Below are 26,561 nucleotides of genomic sequence, written 5' to 3'. Positions count from 1 at the left end.
AGGGGGACATTTAACTGGTGGCAGATGAAGGAGGGCATAAAACTGGAGGAAGATGAAGGGGTGCATTAACCTGGGGGAAATTAAGAGTGACATTAAACTGGGGTCAGCTGGAGGGGGACATTAAACAATGGGGGTCAATGGATGGAGACATTAAGCTCGGGTAACTGGAAATGAACATTAAACTGGTTGCAACATGTCCACCTCTAGTTGTCCCCAGTTTAATGTTACCCCTATGGTTTAATGTCCCCCTCTAGTTGACCCCAGTTTAATGTCCCACTCCACCTGTCATTAATTTATTGTCCCCCACAATAAACCCCACTGTTTAATGCCCCCTATTTGCTCCCAGTTTAAACTGGGACACAAGGAGAAGGACTTCATACTGTGGGGCAATTGGAGGATAACATTATAATGTGAGGGCATATCCTGTTAGTGTAACTGTAGGAGCCTTATACTGTGTGGGGGCACAAAGAAAAATGGATGAGAATGGGTGGAGTCAACGTAAAAATGTATGGGGCTAAAATTGGCATGGCTCGCATAACGAGTCGCACGTTTTGTCCCTTCTGTTCTTTCAAAGTTGGGAGGTATAATATTGTCAGACCTGCAACACAGGACAGTGAGTAGGGAATATCATTGGGCAGCCAAGTGTGGAACATTGTCTACTGGGCTGTAAGTGTATTGACAAGAGCAGGTTAACCCTTGGTTATAGCTGTTACCAAAGACCTTTATCTCAGAACATAGCCTTCTTTTTGTCCTATAACATGTTGCTATCATGTATCTGTATTTGTTTGCTCTAGTGGTTTTATAGCTGAAGTTGTATTTCACTTGTAATTTTTATAGTGTTACTAATAAAATAATGTATTGACCTTTCTTATGTATTTACTGTACGCTGTAAAGCACATACCAGAGATCACATGTGTCTGAGTCACAGGCAGAAAGGTATGGGGATGTTTGCATATGTGTGACTTAAAGCTCATGGGCAAATAGAAATGGAAACGTAAATAATGGCCACAATAATATAGTAGTTTATCACTGAAAGAGCAAATATCACCACCATACCAGTTTTTGCATATACAGGACGCGAGTGATCTGCTTCTTGCAGTACATAATGCTTTGGAGATTTTAAAAGGCAGAGATAAAGTTATGGACACTTATCTTCGGTAGTGCCTGCAATCCCAGTTTTAAAGAATATCTGGCATTGTTGATTTTTATATTTGTTTGGACAGAATGCTTAATCAAACCAAGTCCAATGCAATTTCCTCTGTCAGTAGTTTGCAATTTGACATGCGAACACTTACGCTAGGTTCACACTAGCGTTCGGGTCTCCGTTCTGTGGTTTCCGTCTTCTGCATGCAGAAGATGGAAAGCTGTCAGACTGGGTCCGGCCGTGAGAGGTGGTAAGCGTTTTATGCTCTCCGCTGCAAATCCGTTTTTTTTAAATCGGACATAGAGTACTGCATGTCCGACTCTGTGTCCGATTTTTAAAAAAACTGTTTCTCAGTGGAGAGCATAAAACGCTCACCGCCGCTCACGGCCGGACATCTTTCAAACCCATTCAAATGAATGGGTATGAAAGAGTCCTGCAGGTTTCCGTCTCCAGTCTCTGTTTTGTGCAGGAAAAGGAAACCTGCAGAACAGAGACCGGGCGCAGATGTGAACGAGCCCTTAGTAGGTACTACACTTCTACAATATAAAGCCTTATATTATGCCTTTACAATTATGGTAAGATTAATTAGATAAACATTAAATAACATTAGATAAATATCAGCACAAGCCTACTGATTTCATTTATCTAGTGTATACAGTACATGTGTAGACTAGATTGTGAAAATGCCTGATCTTTTGTCTCAGTAACAGATAGGCCAGTGCCAGAGGGATATGCCAGTGGTTTGTCTACCTTTACGTAACAAAAAAAAGAATGCATGCTTGGGCCAACTACTATGTTAACTGAATGGGAACCCTAACAATACATACAAAACATGGCAAATACATACAAACAATACAAAACAAACATGGCATAAAGGGGAAAAAGCATACCACAAGCATAATGAATTCCCTCAGTAAAGGTCCAGTACAGAGTTGCAATCCTAATCCACTTTATAGAACAGCAATCAAAACCAAGAAATTAGAAAGGGATACTCAGCGTGATACCAGGGGACTAAAAAATGCAAAATCATATTAATAAATATCAATGCATAGATAGCATGATAAAGGACAAATACCATCAGACAAAGGGGTCTGAACCAAAGGCAGAGAGATACTTAGTGATGGAAAATATCACAAAGGTAATTCGATTATACAATTAATAAAGTCTAATATGCCATGTACATGTCAAGGTAAGTATAAAATCTAGTATGATAATAATTAATCAATCAACCAGATCACAAAATGCCAAGCAGTGTGGTTAACATAAAGAGAATCAAAAATCCACTGACAATGTTAGAAAGTATCACACAATGTATGTATTCAACAGGAATGCATTAATATAAAGCAAATTAAATGTTAACCAGGTGTAGTATACTATATATATAATCACAATACGTAGAGAAAACAATAATTTACAGCTGCGTAAACATACATGTATATAGAAAAAGAATGGTATCTAGATACGCAGTCAGTACATAAGGTGTCCTATAATATAATGGACAAATAGAGTCGCGTCACGGAAGCCAGCATGTTGAATGTACTCTAATTGAATAGGCTTGTGTATAGCAACAATAATGCACAGAAAATAAAGAGTAAATATACAAGAGACAGAGCACGACCAACATTCCTAGAAAGATGATGCAAATGGCTAAGTGTCAGAACTCAGATAACAAAGTCAGTGTACACGATATACTGTACATATGCTAAATACTTATTGCCCAGCAACCTGTCACGGCCGATGTAATCCACAAAATGGGCCACAGGGGTCAGAGTATATACTTGGCATCGATGTAAACACAAAATCAAGTAAACACACCCAGGAGATACTATATTATAGCTGGGACAGTTTTGATGCTGGAGACTCTACGTGAGGCTTAGCACCTGTTATGCAGTAGCTGGTGTGGAGGAGGGTCACTTATTAGCATTTTTTACCTCTGGTAAACCAGTCTAACACATAGTATCAACTGCATGCAGTGTGGGGGTGGGGAAGGGTCAGAACAGCACCTACTGGCCTCTTCTATGTGATATGACTCCAAACATTGTATGAGTAGGTTTGGGGAGTAAGGTCCTATGTTATACACATTTACAAAACTCTGCATTTTCACAATGTGTACCCTGGCCTAAATCCTGTCTTCTACTAACAGGAAGTAAAATGAAAACAAAGTACAAAATTTTTTAAAACAATAGTAAAAAAAAAAAAAAAAAAAGGGAAACAACAGTTACACTGAACAAGACTGGTGCAATCTCTAAATTCCAGGAGGGTCGATTTGTGTAATTTCAGTCTATAAATTACAGTATATACAGCGGACCACGCTGTGGTAAAAACCTGACAGTATTGGATGAATGGCCTTGCGTCAAATGTGCGCTACAATATCACCCATCTGTGCCAGGAGACTGATGGGATAATACATTTCCCCCAATGTATTTATGAGATAAGATCTGTATTACTACATACTTATCATTCTGCCAATTTCCTTCACACCTTGTGAAAAGTGATAAATGGCAGGTGTAACTGAGAATTTGTGACCAGTGGAGGGGTGGAGAGGTTATTTCCATATTCCTCCTCCTGAACAAGGAGTTGGCTGTGATTGCGTTACTGAATTGCTAGGCAGCAAAGTGAAGCTGTTGCCTTTCCAAGTGTCTGAATTGAAGCTGCCACTTTGGTGAGAATTTACCGCTACTCCATTACATTGATAGCCTAAAGATTACTCCTTATGTATGTTTATGTTGTTGTCCTTCTCTCCATTTTGCTTTTCCTTATTTGTGTCTTACTGTCGGACTATGGAGATTGGTCCTAATCTGTGACCCTTATTGGAGCTATTTTTTGCCTCTTGGACAACCTCTATTCTTTAAACTTGTAGCATATGTACACGATTGGAATAGTGTGAGAAGTTTTTTTTTGTTGTTGTTGTTTTTTTTTTAACCTCACTGAAATCAATGCTCGGTTTCACCACAAAAATCCTCCTGCCATGTGAACCTCCCCTTAGGCTAAGGTCCCACATTGCAGAAACACAGATTTTGTTGCAGTTTTTTTGAGCCACAGCCACTCCTGGATTGAGAATAAAGGGAGATGTATAAGTGCTGCCTGTATATTTCCCATTCCTTTTGTAGCCACTCCTGGCTTTGGCTCAAAAAAACACAACAAAAAAAGTTGTGTTTCTGCAACGTGGGGCCTCAGACTTAGGTTGGAGCCATGCATGGTAATGATGCTGCAGAATTTGTCAACCATTTGTTTCTCTGGAAGCCGCTGAAGCAAAAAAAAAAACATCCAAATTTAGGTGGTTATTGCTGTGGCATAATTCTGTGGGTCTCTGAAAGCTGTGAATAAAACCTGTAGTAATAATTTAGGGCTCGTTCACACGTGAACAAAAGGGCGGATTTTGACAGCGAATTTCGCTTCAAAATCCGCCCCTTTACAATGGTGGTCTATGCAGACCGCCGGGCTTCTTTTTTCCACTAGCGGCGGGCTGCTGCTAGTGGAGAAAAGAAGCGACATGTCCTTTCTTTAGGCGGAAGCCGTGGCGTGCTGGACCGCGGCTTCCTCCTAGCGGCAGCATCCTCCTATGTCAACTCATTCATTTGAGCCGACATAGGAGGGGAAAGCCGCAACCGCGATGGTCGCGGCAGGAGGATTTTGACCAGAGAGACACACGGCTCGCTGCGTCTCTCTCTCTGTCAAAACCCGCGCGGGCTCCCCACATTTGAACTGACCCTTAAAGTTGTATCACAGGTCACTTTGCAGTCCCGGCATGTCGCTGAAATTTCTTTGTCTTGTCTACAGTGCTACTGGTATCCAGTAGTAAGTGTTTGGTGACTACATTCATTACATCCTGTGTGTCCCCAACGACAGACCGCTAGCTCGGATGGTGTATACAAACTTATTTCTTATCAAAATTAATATCAGTCTAACAAGAAATAGATAAACTCAAGATGTCATTAGAACATAATTGCCTATATGATCATTATTCTAGATGGTATAGATCAGTGATGGCGAACCTTTTAGAAACTGAGTGCCCAAACTGCAATCCAAAACCCACTAAATTATCAAAGTGCCAACACAGCAATTTAATCTTAATACTGTGTTGATCCACAATTGCGGACAATTACGGATCCACAAAATACAGATACTGTGTGATATAATCAGTGAAGGGGCCCCCACTCAGTTAAATCTGCTTCACAGTAGCCCCCACACAGTACAATCTGCTCCACAATGGACCCCAGACAGCACAATATGCTCCACAGTGGTCCCAACACTGTATAATCTGCTGTAAAGTGGCCCAACACAGTACAATTTGCTCCACAGTAGCCACCACACAGTATAATCTGTTCCACAGAGAGGGCTCTGAGTGCCACCTCTAGCACCCGTGCCATAGGTTCGCCATCACTGGTATAGATCACCCCACAAGGATTTGCTCTTATCTCTAGAGGCTTCATAGGACCCAAGGTGACAAAACCTCTCAAGGTTATTTCATTTTGACATAGGAACGATGCAGAAAGCATAACAAATATAATAAATGTGAAACCTCTTCAGAAAATGAAACCAGAGTGGTTACTGTATTCTTCACTGGTTCATTATATTGTTAGTTTTATTATATGTTATGTTTGGAATGAATTTCCTTTGGGATTTTTTTCAATTCTAAACATCCGCAGTTCTAGGAAACTGTTCCTATTGAGTTCAATGACTAAAATTGTGATAAAACCACAACAAACATTGCATGTAAATAAGGGAGATTACTGCTCCTTTCTTTTCTCCTATGGGTTGTATGTGATCTCCATAGACGTACACTGACTCATTGCATTCTATATGTCTATTCAGATCTTATTTTCAGTCCGTTGTTTCACATGGGGGAAGAAGAAAAATATGCACAATTTTTGTCTGTTTTTTTGACAGAACACTCTCAAATCAGTAGGTCCATGAAATTCTACCATATGTATGTAGTCAGTTTTTCATGGAGTTTGCTAGGAGATACTCTGGACCATGAGTGGACATATAGTATGTGTAGTTGCACAGGGGCCCAGAGCAGAGCGGGGCCCAACTACACTATATGAACCCATTACTTTTTTAATGGGTTCATATAGTGATACTTAGAGTGGATTGCGCTCACACTAGAAAAGCCTGTGATTCCTCTCATCTCATGGCAGATATGGCCCTATTCATATTGTTATTATGTATAATGCTCATTACATCCTGGGGGTAATTCAGAAAGCTGACTCTACCAGAAAAAGCCCGACCCCTACCCAGTAACCAGCTTTTACCACCAGAAGCCCAGCCACCATCTTAAGGGACATGTAAAGTCCTTAGGGGCCTACTAGAACCTTGTGATCTGATTAGAGCTCTCTGTATAGTTCTGGCACATTGCTATTGGATAAGAAACTTGCGAGAAGTCGCATTCCATTAAGGCTGAGGGGGGATGTGAGTTCTCCAAACAAAGAGGAATGTAAAATGGCTAGAGGCATGATCCCACATGGCTCTGGAATCCAAAATGGAGGTTACACAAGCTGACATCCTCGACACTAGCACGTGATGTGGGTGCAGTCAGTGGTTAATTCACTCAATATTGCACTTACCCTTCACTCAGCCTGCAAACTGAGTGTAATTTACATTCCAACATAGTCTAAGCATGCCAGATACACACTGCCACCCCTACTAATTTTAAAGGGATTCTACCATTCAAAATCTTTTTTTTTCCTTAAGACGTCGGAATAGCCTTTAATAAGGCTATTCGTTTCTTACCTTTATCAGTCGCCGCCGTTCGGTAGAAATACCAGTTTTTACCGGTATGCAAATGAGTTCTCTCGCAGCATTGGGGAGCGCCCCAGCGCTCAAACAGCACTGGGGGCGTCCCCAATGCTGCGAGAGAACTCTCTCCAGCGCCACCTCCATCTTCGTCAGCAGCGTCATCTTCATCATCTTCTTCCGGTGCAGGATTCTGATTTCTAGGCCTCGGGTCTTGGAAATGGCAGACTGCGCATGCCCACAGGCCACGCAAAAATGGCCACGTGCACAGTATTGTAAGAAGCAATGGGGCATGAAGAACTTAAAGAGGACCTTTCATGGTTTGGGGCACAGGCAGTTTTATATACTTCTGGAAAGCTCACAGTGCGCTAAATTCAGCGCACTGTTGGCTTTCACGATCGGTGCCCCATTTGAAGAGCTATCAGTGCCGATACTGTAGCTCTTCACAGTCAGAAGGGCGTTCCTGACAGTATGTCAGGAATGTCCTTCTTCACAGCAGCGCCTATAGCGCTGTAGTGTGTGAGTGGGGGGTACGCCTCTTGTGATAAGAGGGAGGCGCACTGTTGCCTTTCCAGCAGTATATAAAACTGCCAGTGCCCAAACCCATGAAAGGTCCTATTTAACTTTATAGACTGGCTCTCCATTCTCTTGCTTGAAAACTCTCATTTGCATCTTGAATAAAAGTAATTATTTTTAAGGATAGGTGTGGTGCTTAGAGATTATGTAGACTGCCTTGGGCAACAGGTGAGATGCCCTCTCACAGTACTACTATGTCATTTACTAACTGGAAGAGAGGTCACCATTTAAATTTTTGCCTAAGGCAGCAGAAAAGCTAGAATCAGCCCTGAGTATTAACAAGATGTCTTCTTGTGTGACCTTTGATGCTTCACTTGCATGATATGTGCTGTACATGCTGAAAATATATTTGTAGTATGATGTGCTTAATGGTGTTATTAAATTTGATAATCTATCTTGGAGACCATCAATTTTAGATTGGTGGGGATCCATCTCCTGGCACCCTAGCCGATCAGCTGTTTTATGGGACTGTGGTGCCCTTCATTAGGTTCTTCTGGTGCTAGCACGTTCCATTCATTTTAATAACCTGGATAACTGTTAAGTTGCCAAGAGTGGGCACAATCATTGAACTGCTTTGTGTCCACCCGTGTATGCAGGACCATTCCAGTTATCATAAATGGTTTTCATTGGCTTTGGACTAAATGGCCCTCATTCTGTTTTTTTGTAGTATGTGAAAAAAAAGATGATATATGGGGTGAAAATATCAGATACATGTTAGTCTTAGATTTGGCTCAAGAGTTTGAGGCTTGAGCGAAACCCAAAACTTATATGGGTTTGTCACCCACAATTTGCTATTATACTCTTGGGTCTCCTCAGACTTTACGCTGCTCCATCAGTACTGAGACAAATTTGGGAATGCCATTGTTGAAACTTTAGGATGAATGTCTATTTTCCTACTCTGACGTGCGCGTGGGTCTTGGATTTGATATTTGCTGTAAGTGAGGGAGTTATAAATTTACAAAAAATAGGCCACATAGGTGGCAAATGTCTGACCTAATCTTATACTATCGACTGCAGCTCACTCTGCAGATGTGGGTTAGGTGATAGGCCAACAAGCACATTACTTTGAGGTGTCCACAGTTCGTCCACTACACATTCTTATTTTTGGGAACGTTAGCACTGTAGTGTTGGAATTATTAACCATTCCTTACTCTGACATGGGGGTTTCCAGACTCTAAATTCACTGCAAATACAGAGGGCTTCATTTTATCAAGACATAAATAGTTAGCCACTTTGGATATGTTGTCTCCTTTACGTCTCCATCTTAATACGTGCTTGGCTGACATTGGCTGTGTAGTCTTCCCACTGTTTATATCTCACAGATACTGATTAGGCTATAGGCCAGCAAGCACTGTTATGCAGATGAGCTCACAGCCGATCCTTTACCACCTCTTTTTCGAGGTACCTTATTTTCACTTTGTGTCTTGTTTTATTCATAGTATCTATTTAAAAGTCATGTGTTACCATGCATTGGATCACCCATTAAGTGATTTAGTACATTATGTAGTGATTTCTGCACATTGTGCGGTTCCTTACCACCTTCAGTGTCTGACTGTCACTGAGTCCTGCCATATTAAATAACAGGTTGATCTGAATCTAGTGCTGTTTTACCTGTGATCTTCATGACTCCATTGCTGAGAGATACTTTTATTCTGAATATGCTCTTTTTAACACTGAGGATGTCACTGTTGCTCCAAGAAAGGAGCTACATCCACCATTACTGCTAACAGGCTCAGCTCATTGCTGGTTGGTAGATAACAGAAAAGACACTTGTGGTGTGAAGATGTATTGTTATGGAAATTGACAGCTGTAATGACCTCGATTAAATCAGATTACAGTCTTATTATATACATAACTACATCAACACAGATAGGCACACAGACAGATTTGCATAAACAGGTACATAGGAATGGACCTGTGTACATATGCACACAGGCACTTGCATACATGGAGCATACACACATATGGTAGCTAAAACACAACTGTACAGGTTTGAGTAGTAATATACAAAGTGTATATAGGCACACCTATGAAAAAACAAAGCACACTCAATTTAAATTCTATGGCTTCATGCATCAGAACATAATAAGCAAAACAGAATGTCTTAAAGTTAGGTAAATGCAAGACGAAGATGAACCACATGTGACAAATGACACTTTTTTTTTTTTTTATTGCACAAAATCTAACCCAAAATGCCCAAACATTGCGTGAAAAATTAAGTACAACCTTATTGTTCCCATAGGAATTAACTTAGAGGTTGTCCAGACAAAATTTTTATATTTTAACTGCTTGGGGAGGTATAACACAAACAAACAAACAAAAAAAAAACATACTTTCCTGTCCCTGGTGCTCTGTAGTCCTCCCTGCATAGTCTGGTACCTCTGCTGGGTTGTCTTCTCAAAGAGAAATGGCTCACCGATTGTCTCTACTTGAGGCCACAATGGGATCATAACAGGCAGTGATGCCCCATGTCCTTTGCTGAGGCCACTGGTCAGCCTCAGCGGTCACGTGTAGTGGGGGCTTCCACTGCAACAATGGAGCGGCAGGACCAGACAGCACAGGAGGCAGCAGAGCATCAGGCAAAGGGGAGTATGATGCATAACACTCTGGGGAGGATTAAGGGTTACAAAGCCGTTTCCAAATAATCTTAAATTCATTATTCTACAGTGAGATAGATTATTCTATCTAGAAGAGTGGGCCAAAGTTGCTCCAGAATGAAGTGAGACACTGACCTTCTGAGACCTCCGCTGGTCCTAAGGGTCAATGCACACACAGTTTTTTTTGGCACCAATTTTTGCTGCTGCATCCGCCTCAATCAGCCTCCAAAAAAAGCTTCCCAATAGAACTTTAGAGTTCTGTTGGGAGGCTTTTTTTTTGGAGGCTGATTTTGAGGCGGATTCAACATCAAAATCCGGACCAAAAAAACTCTGTGTGAACTTACCCTAAGAATGAAGCTACAGCAATTAAACTTTTCCTGCACCCCAGGAATCCTGGCCTTCCACTATGAGTGAAAAGACCAAAGCCCTAAATCATCCCCTTCATCTAATGAATTTTTGAGGTCCCAAATATTGGGCTCTCATTACAAAAGTGAAGAAATATCCTAGATATAAATTATCATTTATGAGATGAAAACAACTCTTTGGACTATATAATATGGAATAATCATTAACATTTTTTTTCTCTTTTTATGCAGGTGAAAAATAAATCATGTATGAGTCAGATAAAGGATACCCACCAGCCGGTCCAGGCTACTCGCAACCAGGTAGGTTTAATAATATTTAATGTCTCAAATGTGTATTTCATTAATGAATTCTGAGATAAACTCTGGGGTTCTCATATGCTATATGAAGAGGCCCATTTAAGTGAATGGGATGCATAACCTGCACTGCCGTTGATAAGTACGGTATATGGTGTGCAGGTAGATGGACGAAGTATATTCTATAAATATTGAAGTTGCCATAACACTTGTGCGACCACCCCGGGAGAACCGTGCAGGAGGCTGGACTGTCACGGTGACCTTATAGGCACCAGAACTCCCAGGAGAGGTGCACAGGGTAATAGGCAGAGTCAGTTAGATGTGACGCCAGTTGGAGTATTGAGACACCCGCTGGTCCCTGGGCTGAGATGGTGATGTGGGTGCCAGTGCTCTACTCCAACAAAGAGCATTTGCCCAGGGCTTAGCTGTAAGGAAGGCAATGTCCAGGCCAGGATCAGTAGAAGTGCTCACTGCTTTATTGTAACAGGCATCTGCTGGTCACTTGTCCTGTAGCAGTGAGCTGTGGCACAGTGGCTTGTAGCTGGCTGACACCTTCCCATGTATTAGCAGAGAGTCTAAGATGTCTACAGATCCAGCTTCTGGTCTACTGCAGGGGCTCAGTTACCTTGTAGAGGTCGGTGCAGGCTGCCAGGGTTATAGCTCTGCTTAGCCTGATATAAGCCTGTCCTCTTACTGATAGTGATGGAGGCGCTGTCACAGCTTCTCTGTCCTACTACTGCTGCTATGACAATCCTCACAGCACAGTGTCTGAAACACAAGATGGCCACTGCCACACTTCTCCTTGCTTCTCCTTCCCTGGCTCTTACAGAATACTACTTCCTCTCCCTGCTATGACTATTTCCTGTTCCAGCTACAGATCCACTCACTATAGTGTATGTTGCTATGGAGACCACAGCTCACTAGGACAAGTGAAACCAGAGAACAATAGCTTAACAACATTACACAAATGAATACAGAATAAACATGGCAACATATACAAACTATCATAACATGTAAGGCACTTATATGGCCAAATAACCATTAGTAACTCCTGTGAGGGGGTTACACTTGCATTGATCCCGAGAATTGTGCAATCCAATCTAGTATTCAAGGCCTATCCCAAAAAATACACCATCAATATCAAGATCTCAGAAAATGAATTTAGGTTAAGGTCACACAGGAAAGGCCCAATGTGGAGATTCCATAGTGGACATCCTGCAGGAGACCTGTCTGTAGTACTCTGTTTACATTGCTAATTTTAATCCCCTTATCTGTCCTTTAGGGGAAGGACAGCCTTTGCTATCAGCATAAACAGGTGTCAGTATACAATCAGTATGTGCATCAGTCCGTTTTTAGTCTCAAACTGAATTCAAACGGACGGATGGCATACTGATGTGTGAACCAAGCCTAAGTGTGGTACGGCAGGTTATTGTTGAAAGTGGTTACACAGAGACCAGTGAGGCACTGAATTAGAACAGCAGGTGATTGAAGAGGTCTGTATAGGTTTTTGGGAGCCTTCACACGGAGTAAACACGCATGTATTTTTGCAAAATACACGTGTAAAAATAAGACTCCCATCGACTTCAATGACATTTTACAGGCGTATTTTACAAGCGTATTTGTACACGTGTAAAAAATATCATTTTGCAAAAATACATGTGCGTTTACTCCGTGTGAAGGCTCCCAATTTGGCTCAACTTTTGTGAATTCAGGAAAATCCTCTTCAACATTCATTTGTTATATGGATATGATGCTGTCTCAGAGTAATTTCTTGCAAATTTATCATTAGCATTTATTTTTTATTTTTTTTTTAATGTAGGTGTTGGAGGAGCATTTCCACCCCCACCGCCATATACAGGTGGAGGACCACAGCCCACAGGTATAGTGAAAAATTACACGTGCAAAACAAAACCACATATTGCTATACAAAACCAAATATTGTTATTATTATTTATTTACTGTATATAGCACCATTAATTCCACAGTGCTTTATATTTGGGGGTAACATACAATACACAAAATATACAGGTAAATATAATACTAACAATGACAAACTGGCACAGTGGGGTAGAGTGCCCTGCCCGCGAGGGTTTAGAATCTATGAGGGAAGGGGGGTAGAGACAGAAGGAGAGGGGAGACAGTTCATATTGAATCATACTTATTTGCTGCTGTCTTGGATTGCCCAATTTAGAGAGACCCGTGTCCAGGTTTGTAACTGTCCCGCTCACTAGCTATAAAGGCTTCAAAGAAATAAATGTTGTAGCTTGTCATTCTGCTCTGACATGCATGGAGATGAACAGTAATATATGACCATTGGAAAGGGGTTACAATGTTTTTGGATGAAAGCTACCATGTTTTCTTTCCATGACACAATCCCTTTAATTGGGATAAGGACAAAGTCAGGACTTGACGTTCAAAGAATAGAAATGGTTATTTAAAAATTCTCAGTAGTTCCTCAATATTAGTGCATTTCCTACAAATCTTCATGGGTTAGCTAATGTGTACAAATAAGGGATATTGTATAGTTTGCTATACTTAAGAATTCCCTTCTCCTTGGTAAGTTAGTAAACTAGTTCTAGATTTGTGATCAGAAAGCTCATGGGGAAAGGGGATATACACAAACAGATATTTCACAATGTGGGTTGAGTTTAGGAAAAAAAGCCAGATGTGTGGATATAATAGAGATGACACTTGGGCATCAAAAACAGACAAATGGTACAAAACAGACACACAACACCATCAAAGATTGACTTGCGTGTCTGTTTTCAGTGGTGGTAGGTCCATTAAAAACTGAATAAGGCCTTATACCGTTCCTGTGCTGTTTACTTCAGTGGCTATTGCAAGCTTACAAGCTTGTATTTTTCCCATGTGTGGATACTTTTTTTTTTTTTTTTTTTTTTTTTTTGTGGTACAGCACTGTGATTCTAAAAAGAGAAGTGGTGCCTCTTTACCAGTAGGATGTGGTTGTCATTGGATTTTACAATCTTGCATAATGCTTTATGTAACTATTATTTTTCATCTTTTTCCAAACAGTGATTGTGTCTCCAGTAACCACAACAGTGGTCATGGGAACATCATTCACTGACACTCCAGCATCGTGCACTTGTCCAGTTTGTCGCCAGAATGTAGTGTCTCGTATAGAATATAACACTGGCCTCCTGACCTGGCTTATCTTTGGCATCTTGCTTTTGATTGGGTAAGCACTAAAAATGAAACAGACTATATTAACTAATTGTATATGAGTAATAGACCAAAAAAAGGCAAAATAATCCAAATATCAAAAGTAACAAATTAAAAAAAATTTTTTTTTGCCGTAATCGTACTGACCAACAGAATACAGGTAACATGTCATTTTTACCACATATCCATTGCCATAAAAATTAAGCCCATAAAAAACTTAAACAACCCCCCCCTTCCCTCCCGGCTTCTAAGTACATTGCATAGGATATTAACTGGTGCTCTTACGAAGTACAATTTGTCCCGCAAACTATAAGCCATCATGTGACACTGAACTGAATAAAATAGAAAAATGATGGCTCTTGGGCAGAGAGAGAACAGATATTCAAAAACAAAAATTGGCTTGGTCCTGAAGGGGTTAAAGTAAAAATGTACAGAATATCTGTGGCTCAGCTGTATATTGACTGTAAAAAAAATAATAAAAAATTGTCTTTGAAAATTCTCCGTGATGTGTATCTCCCAGTATGTCTAAAATCAATATACTGATAGTTTTTTGGGGGCTTTTTTATTTCCTCCAAATCAATTGCTAAAACGGGGCGAATATCAAACCCTACAATCCAGATTTTTTTTATTTATTTATTTATTTTGCAAGGTAGAGATTTGTGACTTTAAGAGCTAAATTATACAGAAATTGTGATATTTTGCATTTTTACATCATTTACTCCACTTTTAAAAAGTGAATGGTAAAGTGGGCGTGGTTAGCTGGTCTATCAATGATTTTTTTTTTTTTTATTCTTTTTTATGCTGCTAAATTGTGTTTCATTTCTGTATTATCTGATTGTGTTTTCTTCCATAGTTGCTGGTTAGGATGCTGCCTGATTCCTTTCTGTGTGGATGGCTGTAAGGATGTCGACCATTACTGTCCAAACTGTAACCATCACCTCTCCAAATACAAAAGGCTTTGAATAAATAAATAAAACATGACCTACTCTTTGCACTTCAATATAAAGGCTTCACGCCAATATAGTTTTATTCCATATATACGCGATTACCTTGTAGGAGTTCCTGGGGAAAATGTGATCTAGTTTACTAATCGTATTATGGATCATATATTAAATGTTTTTTGGTTTATATGTTCACTTAAAAATTCTAACCAATTTTTATAAAGAATTATCTCTAACTTCGTTATCAGGTATCTTTTATTTTGGCTCTACAGAATCACATGACTGTATTACTGAGGGCATGTTCCACATTCTACACCATCAAGTAATTTGCAACTAGGTCACAATGGCCACTATACAGATAAATACATGGCTACAGTCTAAGAACATGATCTGAAACTTTTGTTGCACAAAAACTGCACTTATAACCTTTTAGGCATACACTGTACCTTCATGTGCCTTAACAAATGCTCAAAGACTCCCTCAGTTGCCCACAAACTGGAATTTGCTCAAACTTTGCAGTTGGTCTTGCCTCCTTCCCATCCATTTCACAAGACCTGTTGGCGACTATGCCAGGAGTCGCATATACTATACGGGCAGATTCAGGAAGAATATATATCAATGTTGTAATTTTCAAATCACACTTGTAACAAAATGTGTCATACAAGCAGTTTTTATGCTATCAGCCCTGCCAGATTCATTATAATTTTTACACCAGTTTTTCAGCACAGGCTGGCATAAATCTAGTGTAGGTGCATGGACTAGAGTAGGATGTACCAGATTTATGATGACACCTTGTCCTTAATTAGATGAATCCTCTACAGGGATACCGTATGCCGGTCTTGATCAAAGTATCTCCCCCCCCCCCCCCCCATAGTTCTTATTTAACCTCCCCCTAAGGCCTCATTTGGATTATGTCCGGGGGAGTCTGCATGAGGAACCCCCTGAAAAGAATACTGAACGCAACTGCAAGCAGAGTGCAGTGAAAGCACATGGACCCCATAGACTATAATGGGGTCCGTGTGCTTGCTGTGCGCTGCCCACATAACTCATGCGGGCAGGAAAGTAGCTTGCAAACTACTTTTCTGAACGCATGATCCCTGTGGAGATCTGGTGGCAAGCGCACTGATCCTATTATAGTCTATGGGGTCTGTGTGCTTTTACTGCACACCGGTTGCGTTCGGTAGTCCTTTCTCGGGGTGCCCATGCGGACTCCCCGAATGGAATACCGAACATAGATGTGAACGAAGGGTAAGGCTGCATGCACATAAACATATTTGATGTACAAATCCATGAGAAAATGGCAGAGATGGCAAATGGATGATGTGTGGAGTCCATGATCTCCACTGACCCATACATTTCAATAAAGGAGACTACACTGGAAAAGGAGTTTTGCCTCTGGGCTCACAGCCCCCCACCCACGGAATAATGATAAAACATGATCGTGTATATGGCGCCATAACAAATAATGGGCCAGTGTACTAACCTTTACACACAACTAATATATTGACAAAGCACATGGTCATGTTCATGTAGCCTAAAAGGATTTGCTGAGATGGGAATAATCCTACAGCCATAACTTATGGGTACAGCCAACAGCCATAACTTATGGGTACAGCCAAGCAGTGCAGCTTCATGCTGTTCCCGTAGCTCCCACAAAGAAGAATGGGAGCTTGGCAATGAAATCTCTAGATGTGCTGCACTGTTTCTATAGCTCCCATTCTCCTCTATTTTCGGGAACCGCATACAGCATTGCTGTGTGACTGTTCATGTCTGTCTATAGGCAGGGCCAGCGTCTGCACCTGAAAACCCAGGTAAGTGATGGGGCCCCAAGCTCCTGAGAGGGTGCACTCTGCTGCCAGGTGCTGACTGCAGCTGCTGTGTGTGTGTGTGTGTGTGTGTGTGTGTGGTGTTGTTTTTTTTTTTTTTTTTTTTTTCCTGCAGTGTGCATGAGTTAGCCTAAAAGGGGCCTACTGAGGCTCTGTCGTCCAAGGGCCCACACAAACCTGGAGCCAGCGGGTCTAAGAATTGGGAGTAGTCCTCATCGTCCCTGCAGCAATTTGACAAGATGGGAATAGCACTTCAAGGTACAACTTCGGAATCGCCAAGCTTGGCTATGCTCCATTCATGAACTGTTTTACATTTGGATACGATAAGCAATGGATTTTACTTCATTCGCCCGTTTGCTGAAATCTGTTTTTGTTGGGTAGCTTTTTCCTTTGTTTTTGTGCTTGAAAAATTGTTGTGGAGAATATGGAATTCTACAATGTGCAGGTCCTCTGTTATTCCTCCTGAAAGTGTGTGACTAAATTAAAAACTGAATATAACAATTCCCCTTCAGTCAATGAGGTAGGTCTCTAAACACTATGGCTGTTTCCATTCAATACTGGCTCTGTTAATTTGTGATCAAACACACCTTGCTGACGAGAGGAATAGATACGCCTAGGGTTTTGCTATGAGATTCAGGATGGAATGGCTAAGGTAATTCACTTTATTCTTATACAACCGTCATCAAACAGGGTTGTGCAATTGTACAAGGAAATAAGGTGTGCCTGTATACATATACATTGCTCATCACTAGAGCAGATAAGTTTCTATTTCTAATGTCGGTTTCCAAGAATGCGGCTAAGAAGTTGGAACCGTTTACACGTAGCAATGAAAGGGCTCCGTTCATGTATACTGCTGTAGCCAAGCTGTTTTCTTCATAGTTAATAACAAGAAGCCACAATTGTTATGACCTTAAAGCTATACTTAGGGATTCTATTCTAGAGGATCAGTCTTGTATTCCTCAAACATCAACAATATTCTGCTGCTTATCAGGTTTAAAGTGTTGTCCAGTTCTTTTTGTATTGATAACCTCATAAGATAGGTAAAAAATGAAAGATCATTGAGTGCAGTCACCAACAACGCCCAGATCTCCAGTTTGACAGGACCTTAATAGTTTAGATAGCATACTTTGTTTTATAGTGGCCATGCAGTGTGTGTCTCCCTTGTCTAGTGGCCATGCAGTGTATGTCTCCCTTGTCCTATTCACTTCTATGGTACAAGGTTGTCATTACATTGGATAGTTGCTATGAAACAAATAGCATGCGATGTAAACAGTAAAGGGGTCACGGTGCTCACACAAGCACCATAGCACCTTCTTAACCTCAGGATAATTCCTTGATACAAAAAAAACTGGAAAACCCTTTAACCTTGGTATTAAAGGCATTGTACAGGGTTATGAAAAAACAAACAAACAAGCTACTGTATGTTCACAGTACCATTATTAATGTTCGTTGCTGTCATCCCTCATAGGGTGACAGAAATGGACATTAACTCTAGCAGAGTAACACACTCAGATGGAGATCCTTCAGTCTGTGCCCATTCCCACGGACTCGAATGTAAACATGAAGGATGCTGTTTTTCATCAAGTTTGTTTACTTTTGTAAAACCGCATTTTTCCTTTACGCTAGGTTCACACCTGCGTTCTGGTCTCCGTTCTGTGGTTTCCATCTTCTGCATGCAAGAAGACGGAAACCACAGAATGGGTCTGGCCGTGAGCGGCGGTGAGCGTTTTATGCTCTCCGCCACAAAACCTTTTTTTTAAATCCGGACACAGAGTACTGCATGTCCGACTCTGTGTTCGGATTTAAAAACCCGGTTTCGCGGTGGAGAGCATAAAACGCTCACCGCCGCTCACGGCCGGACAGCTTTCTCACCCATTCAAATGAATGGGTGAGAGACTCCTGCAGGTTTCTGTCTCCTGCTGTGTTTTATGCAGAAAATGGAAACCTGAAGTACGGAGTGCCGGGCGCAGATGTGAACGAGCCCTTAGTCGGAAAAGTAAAAAACATGGTGGAAGAAAGCGTCCTTCTGCATATGTTATTTAATGTCTATTGCTCTCATTCTGTAACAGACAATACAGTAGTGTGAACATACTGAGAAACAGTAAACGGTTGTTTGAAGGGGCTGCAGCACTTGTGCGCTTTTTTAAATTAATTTATTTTTTTTTAAAACTGAACAACCCCCTTGACCTGTGACCCCCATTCCCTGATTTTGTACAATTACTGCCTCCAATCATTAGAAGGCTGGTTGCATTTGCAGTCGAGGTGAGAGCTACTGCCTAGCAGATATGTAATAAATGTGTAAGGTGGAAATATCAATATAACCTGTCCTTATATCAGCGCCAACCACAATGCCCCATGGCAAGAACAACCACAGTTTCCTATAAAATAAACAATGGAGTCCTTTGAATTCCTTGTCTTTGACACAAAGTTGCGTCGGTGAATCTGTTCCAAGAGAAATAGTTTTATACTCCTGTGTTTGTTCTTTTGCTAACACCAAGCTGGAACAAACTGGGATATTGTGAAAAGTAAAGAAATAGTTCTTTATACTTTTGTGCAGGACCTTGTCAATTACAATAGTCCTAATACCCAGATCATAAGCACATATGACGTCTGTATTGAGTTCTTTGCACAAAGACTACAGAGAAAACAAAACCATGCAACAGCAGATAAGGTACATGATGTTCCTCTTTGCATGAATTCACAGTAACATAATCTTTGTAGTGACACAGGTATACCAGTATCATTAGGCAGGGGTGTGACAGGGGACATAAATCAATCACCCACTTCTATATATTTAGATGTAAAGTAAGGGCAGTGAACTGAACCTATGCTCCAGGAAAGCCTAGATACAGCTCTACATTAAGTGATCTCCTTGGTGACTTGTGTCTGCACTTTAGATGGGTGAATCGATTCATCACTAACTGGGTTCAATATTTCATTTTAATAGAGATGAGCGAGTAGTGAAATATTCGAAATTCGATATTCATTTCGAGTAGAGCCTCAATGTTCGACTACTCGATCGAATATCGAATCCCATTATAGTCTATGGGAAAAAATGCTCGTTTCAGGGGAAACCACTATTTGACTAAAGGAGAGTCACCAAGTCCACGAGTTGCAGTTCCTTCTCAGATATAAATATTGTCCTCTAGGGTTCCCTCTCTTTAGGGGAAAAGTATGACTGCTTTCCCATTGAAGTAGTGAGTTTGTTGCAGAAGGTTTTCTATACACTTTTGTCTCTAGGTGCCCCCCACTCCTACACTGATTGATACATCCCAGAAGGGTAATTTCTTCCCTCCAATTTCTGAAGTGAAGGATAACCCTATCTGGTTGGAGTTTAACACCTCAACAAACTCAGAAAATAACGCTGAGTCTCCTTTCCATAAGACCAGGATGTCGTGTATGTACTGTGCCCGCAATTCAATGTTACTGGTATGCCCCTCGTTCTCTTTGGAAAAACAACGGTTTCCTCCCACCATCCCAGGAGCAAGTTGGCGTATGTAGGCACACATGCATTGTCCATGGTGGTGCCCCTTAGCTGGAGGAAGTGTCTCCCATTAAATAGGAAAAAGTTGTGAGTTAGGGAGAACTCCAGGAGTTCGAGGACCAATCGTTTTTGTGCACAGTACTGTGTTCACCTGGATCGTAGAAAATGGTCGACCGCCGTCAATCCCCATTTATGATGAATCGACGAGTATAGGGCTTCCAAGTCAATGGAACACAATATTACATTCTCCTCCAAAATTATTCCCTCTAGTTTTCTCAGTAAGTCCGATGTATCTTGTACAAATGATGAGAGAGATGTGACAAACGGTCTTAAAATGCGGTCTAGATAAACGCCCACATTTTGGCATAAACTATTAATTCTAGAGATGATCAGCCTACATTTTTAGGGGGAAAGGCCTTTGTGGACCTTGGGTAGGCGTTCTATAGTACAAAAAGTCATACTCATTCAGAGATTAAATTCTCCCTTTTGGCCACCTGTAACAAGGACCTCAGGATACTACTGAAATCATCTGTCGGATTGTTTGATAATATACAATAATTCTCTCTCTGTAGGAGGATGGCGTCACACATTTTAATATATTGGGAAATATGCCATTACCATGAACTGTGGTCAGTACAAGGACATCCCTCTTATATTTGACCAACAGCATATTTTCATTGCAGACGGCCCCACTGAGGCTCTGTGCAATCTGTGCCCTAGCGAGGCCTCTGGTACTGAGGCACCTAAAGAGTTGGGTGCTGGTGTAAAAATTAACATATAGGTGATAACCCTGTTCTATTTGGTGAACGCCATAACAGTGAAAAAAATAAAAAGAGCTGAACCACCGTTTTTTTCCCCACTATTTTGCTTCCTACTTATAACTACGTTTGATAATGGAGCATCAGTAGTCAGGGAGGTCCTTCAGCGATAGTGGGAGGTTCTCTGTATGGACCCCGACCTAAAAGAGGTGGTAGATGAAAAACCTCAGATCACCTATAGTAAAGGCAAGTCTCTGAAGGACTGCCTGGTCAGAAGCCACTTTGTACCTCCCAAAAATCCATCCATGTGGTTAAAACCACCTAATGGATGTTTTAGGAATAGTGGCTGCATGGGATGCCCATTTGTTAAGACAGGGCGACATTTGTGTCCAAAAGGTGGCGCACCACCTTTCAAATAAACCATTTATCTCATGTAGAACACAAGGAGTGATATATAAAGTGACATGTTCATGTAAGTAAGAATATGTTGGTAAAGTGAACAGAGAGCTTAGAAGGAGGATTGATGAACATTTGGGAGATATACGTAATCAAAGAGACCTTTAAGTCTCTTCGTTAAAGTGACCTTTAAGGGGGAGGTGACTGGAAACGGTTCACCCTTCAGAGCGTGGCAGAGTGGATTTTCCATCTGGGAACGGAATCCCCCGATGGGTTAAATGAACAATTAAACTTTTGCTGTTTTATTTGAATTGCTCTGGAGTATTAATTATAGTAATAAGCCATCTTTGTCTATTATATCTCTAGCTTTAGTCCAGCGAAATATCATATGGCCAGGGAAAGATGGAGTTAAAATGTTGTACACTCCATACTGGTCCATGTTGTTATTTTGCCTCTAGTCCCTTAATAAAGTTACAAGGGAAGCCAACAATGTGTGAATGGGAACCAGGGGGAGGAGTGGTTATCATATTCCCTCCCCCTGGTTACCTACCCACTGCCCTAGCAATCAATAGAGTTGTGACGATGTAGGGATGTGGAGGGAGACCAGCCTCCACGCATGCGCAATGTATAGTTATGATTACAACCTGACGATCGGAGGATGAAGTGAGTGTGCAAACTTGATCCCACGAGTGACTGATCATTAGATAGGGTAGAAAAGACGCGCCCACACGTGACATCACTGAGTGCCGAACATGGTGCGACACAGGATGTACGTGGATGAGCCCCCATAAACAGGTAAGCACAATCCCACACAATGGAAGGTACATTGGGTTATTGGGTGAACTTTCTGACACATTGGTTGCCACTGCCAAATGTCGATTGAGTCAGCACTAGGAGAGTAACTGGGTATACTGTTAGAGTTAGTTAGGTCCCCTAAAGAGGGGTGTCCATTCACCCTAAAATGCGTAAGAACTGGTAGGGACAATTTGTTAAGGTCAGCTTGGGACTTCCCTTATTAGGGCAGGAGCTAATTTTTGGGCGCAGGGTAAGAACCCTAGGGTGCAGTAGGGATATCCTGGTGTCCAAGCTTTGGCATAGAATGAATATCGGTTACTGCGAGTATGGGTGAGACCAAACCAATTTATTAATGCGTGATGCGGTTTTCATGGTATGCATTGTGAACCTGAGCAGAACCCATGTGGTGGTTTATATAACTGGGATTCATATGTATAATATAATGAGTGTATATCCTTCTGACATTGAGAAGTGCCATCTGGCCTTATTGTGTTATGCGGAATATGTTTTAATTGATCCTAAGACAGCTGCTTGGGATAATTTTAGGGGTGTTTAAATAAATGTTATGTTTTAATATTTGATGCATCAGTGCTAGATATACAATATATAACCACCATTTGTGTCTAAAAAAAACCCCCACAGGCAAGCACCTCTCCACCCCCCTCCCAAAACCCCCCCATAATTTCGGAGTATTTCAAATGTTAAAAAGTGGTTAAACTCGAAGTTTGTATTCACTGCTTACCTTATGTAGTATAGACATACATGTCACTGTTACTTTGACATAACTTTGGCTGTGTTTGCCTTAGAGAGATAGAAATTGGATATGTAGGTCCTGTAGCACCCCAAGGGAAAGAATCCTGAATGGGGTTTATGTGTCACTTAGGAATCTGAAATAATCCAGGTTTTAGGAGTGACCACAGACCCTGTGGGGAGGTCGCACCTATACTCCATTCAGAGGTTTTCCTTATTACCTGCCCAGATTTAAGATGGTGAGCAAAGCAAGGGGGTGGTGTGTGTCTTGGAGCAAGAGACTGGAAGGACAACATTGCTTTGGATGTTCCCAAGCTGAACAAAGCAGACGGAGTCTACTATTATGTCCCAATCAAACTGGTGGACATTTTGCCTGAAGTAAGGACTTTTTTTGTTTGTTTGTTTACCACGTGATTGTTTATTATAAACCTGCTGAAAGAAGCTGCTTAAAGGGGTTGTCCAGGATAAAACTAAGTATTAACCCATAAAATACCCCACCCCCCCGCTTAACTTCTAATTTACTTCAATTTAAAAAATAATCTATAATTACCCATATCCCTGGGGCGGGCATGTTACTGCCCCAAGGACACTTTCTGATAATCCGGTGACGTTCCATTTCACCGCTTTCGAAAGAGAACGTCACCATTACTTCCCCCATTCCCATCAATAATTACCAGCCCTCCTGTGTCTGCAGGGGTGAACCTGGGCTTTCTGCCGCCTGAAGCAGCGTCAGAAAGCCCCCCCCAGGGGAGGGGTGGAGCTGAGGGGGCGGGGTCACAAGAAAGGGGTGGGACCGAGATGAAGGGGCGGGGGCGAAGGGTGTGGCTGAGCGGAGCGAGCGGCGTTCGCAAGCAGAGAGCAGGTAGGGAGAGGACCTGCTCTCTGCCTGCGTGTGAGGGGCGGCCGCTGGAGCAGCGCTGCGTCCAGCAGGGCCGCCCCAATACACCGCTCGCTTCCCGTGTCGGGCTGCAGACACAGTGACGCTAACCCAGTCCAGGACAGCTTGTCCTGGACTGGCTTAGGTCAGCAAAAATGCCGCCCTCCCGAGGCCCTGGTATAGCACCGCCTGAAGCGGTCGCTTCAGGTCGCCTCATGGGAGGTGCGGCGCTGTGTGTCTGGGAATGGCTCTTCCCCTCGTCCACGCTGCTAGTAATGGGCAGAATAGCTTAGCTAGTTGGATGGGGGAGGAGCTAGTAGTGGGTGGGATAGCTTAGCTAGGGAGACTGGTGGAGGCTGGGGGTGGCTAGTAATGGGCAGGATAGCTTAACTAGAGACACTGATGGAGGGTGGGGGGCTAGTAATGGGCGGGATAGCTTAGGTAGGGAGACTGGAGGAGGCTGGGAGTGGCTAGTAATGGGCAGGATAGCTTAACTAGGGACACTGATGGAGGGTGGAGGGCTAGTAATGGGCGGGATAGCTTAGGTAGGGAGACTGGAGGAGGCTGGTAGTGGCTAGTAATGGACAGGATAGCTTAATTAGGGAGACTGGGGAAGGTTGGGAGGGTCTAGTAATGGGTGGGATAGCTTAGCTAGTGAGACAGGGGGAGGGGCTAGTAGTGGGCGGGATAGTTTAATTAGGGAGGGGGGTTGAATGGAGTGAGACAGGAGGGGGGGCTAAGTGAGAGGGAACTAGTTTGGAAGGTACACAGGAAGCTGCACATCAGGAAGTTACACCATGTAAACAAATGCCTGTGTAATTATTAATTTCTACTCGGAAAACCCCTTTAAGTTTGTCTGCTGTCTGCCTTGCCTTCATTTGTTAAGAAGCCTGGGACTGCGTTTCTGTCTACCAAACACCTACTCTACTACTAAGCTAAATCCCTACAGTCCCTAGGAGCTGGACAGTGTTATCCTATTAATATTATAAATGTGAAAGTTTGTGAGTTTGTGGGTTTGTGTGTTTGGATGTTTGCATGTTCGGATGTTTGTTCCTCAATCACGGAAAAACCGCTCGACCGATTCGGATGAAATTTTCCACAAACATAGTTAATACACCCGATTAAACAATAGGCTACTTTTCGTCACAATAGCGCACATACGTTTGTGCCAGGACCCCACAAAACCCAAACTCACACCACCATCTCTGCAATCTCACACACTTTGGACCATAGCAAGCCACAAAATTCATATTGCCCTCTCCAGCCTTGCCCCTAACCCCACACAATCACATATACATATACTTTACCACTTTGCCCCTCACCTTAACGATACTCCAGGAGGCTCTCTTTAACGCTCCAGAGCAGCCATGTTTGCCGACCCCCTCCGCTCTGACAATCCGCGACACCGCCCACCCATGTCAATACCCCTAGGCGGTCTAAAAAATGCAAAAAAAATTTTTAAAAAAGGAAAAAAAATATAAAAAAAAATAAATAAAAAGGATTACAAATTCAAATCACCCCCTTTTCTCTAGAACACATATAAAAGTACTTTAAAAACTGTGAAACACATACATGTTAGGTATCCCCGCGTCTGAAATCGCCCGCTCTACAAAGCTATACAAATATTTTTCCTGTTCGGTAAACGCTGTAGCGGGAAAAATGGTCAAAAGTGCCAAACCGCTGTTTTTTCACTGTTTTCATTCTGATAAAAATTTGAATAAAAAGTGATCAAAGCAATAACATTTCCCGAAAATGGTAGAACTACAAAGTACACCCGGTCGCGCAAAAAAAGACGCCCTATACATCCCCGTACACGCACGTATAAAAAAGTTACGGCTGTCGGAATATGTCGACTTTTCAAAAAAAAAATTTAAACACAGTTTTTTCTCACAACACCGTATAGCAGCTCAAATACAAAGTAACTTCAACACAAAAGTCTCATGTATTGTCTGAATTACAGCAAACACAAGATACAAAGTTACATTTCATATCCCATACCTTATACACAGTACGAAAACCTTACCCGCGCCTGTATATACCCACTGCTACAATCACCGCAGACGAAGTCGCGGGTACCAGCTAGTATACTATATTTTAAGTTAATTTAAGATGTGGTTCAAACCATATTTGTTTGAAGCAGTGATGTTCTAGTGGTGGTTCCCCCCAGAGATCAGACACTTATATCCCAGTGCCCTGGTCGCACTGTATTTGAGGCACAGGCCCAAATCTCAGGCAACCTCTTGAATTAAGAGTTCTAGAATAGTGTACCAATTTCCATAATAACACATAAAGCACTGAATTATTATTTTTTTGAGCCATAATCTTGTGACCTTGCTGTCATTTGCTCATTTCTGCCGTGCAGACAGTTCAATTTTGTTATGTTCAGATGAAACCACATGCATACCTCCCAACCGTCCCGATTTCCGCGGGACAGTCCCGATTTGGGTGACATGTCCCGCGGTCCCGGTTGGAGGGAGGTATGTCCCGATTTCAACTCAGATCTGCGTCCAGAGGACGCAGATCTGAGTTGAACACACATGCGGGTGAAGGAAGGAGCTGACACAGGTCAGCTTCTCGCTTCGCCGCTGCCCGCGTCTCTCCCTGACACACGCGGCTGAAGCTGCTCGCGTGCTCGCTTCGCCGCTGCATCTCTCTCTCGCTGACACATGCAGCTGAAGCGAGGAGCTGACCTGTGTCAGCTCCTCACTTCACCGCTGCTGCCGGCTCCTGGCTTGTACATCGCGTCTACAAGCCAGGAGCCGGCGGCAGCAGCGAAGCGAGGAGCTGACACAGGTCAGCTCCTCGCTTCAGCCGCATGTGTCAGCGAGAGAGAGACGCAGCG

General features: G+C 42.1%; 1 protein-coding gene across 2 annotated transcripts in view; it reads left to right on the top strand.

Moving 5' to 3' along the window:
* The window catches only part of LOC142217637 (LITAF domain-containing protein-like), a 29,078-nt gene extending 14,062 nt beyond the window's left edge, over positions 1 to 15,016 (top strand). Inside the window, exons 1-5 of one of the 2 annotated variants that reach the window (XM_075285961.1) lie at positions 3,785 to 3,806; positions 10,650 to 10,718; positions 12,532 to 12,591; positions 13,746 to 13,908; positions 14,746 to 15,016. In XM_075285961.1, coding sequence (XP_075142062.1) covers positions 10,664 to 10,718; positions 12,532 to 12,591; positions 13,746 to 13,908; positions 14,746 to 14,854 — 387 coding nt within the window. In that variant the 5' untranslated portion in view covers positions 3,785 to 3,806; positions 10,650 to 10,663 and the 3' untranslated portion in view covers positions 14,855 to 15,016. Of the gene's footprint in view, positions 1 to 3,784; positions 3,807 to 10,649; positions 10,719 to 12,531; positions 12,592 to 13,745; positions 13,909 to 14,745 lie in introns of those variants that run through there. The other variant, XM_075285960.1, reaches the window with a different exon arrangement.
* The last annotated feature ends 11,545 nt before the right edge of the window (positions 15,017 to 26,561 follow it).

This window comes from Leptodactylus fuscus, chromosome 8 (genome assembly GCF_031893055.1).
Source record: "Leptodactylus fuscus isolate aLepFus1 chromosome 8, aLepFus1.hap2, whole genome shotgun sequence".
NCBI classification, from domain to species: domain Eukaryota; kingdom Metazoa; phylum Chordata; class Amphibia; order Anura; family Leptodactylidae; genus Leptodactylus; species Leptodactylus fuscus.
The sequence above is the reverse complement of the archived record's forward strand: the minus strand, read 5'-3'. Positions and strand labels throughout refer to the sequence as shown.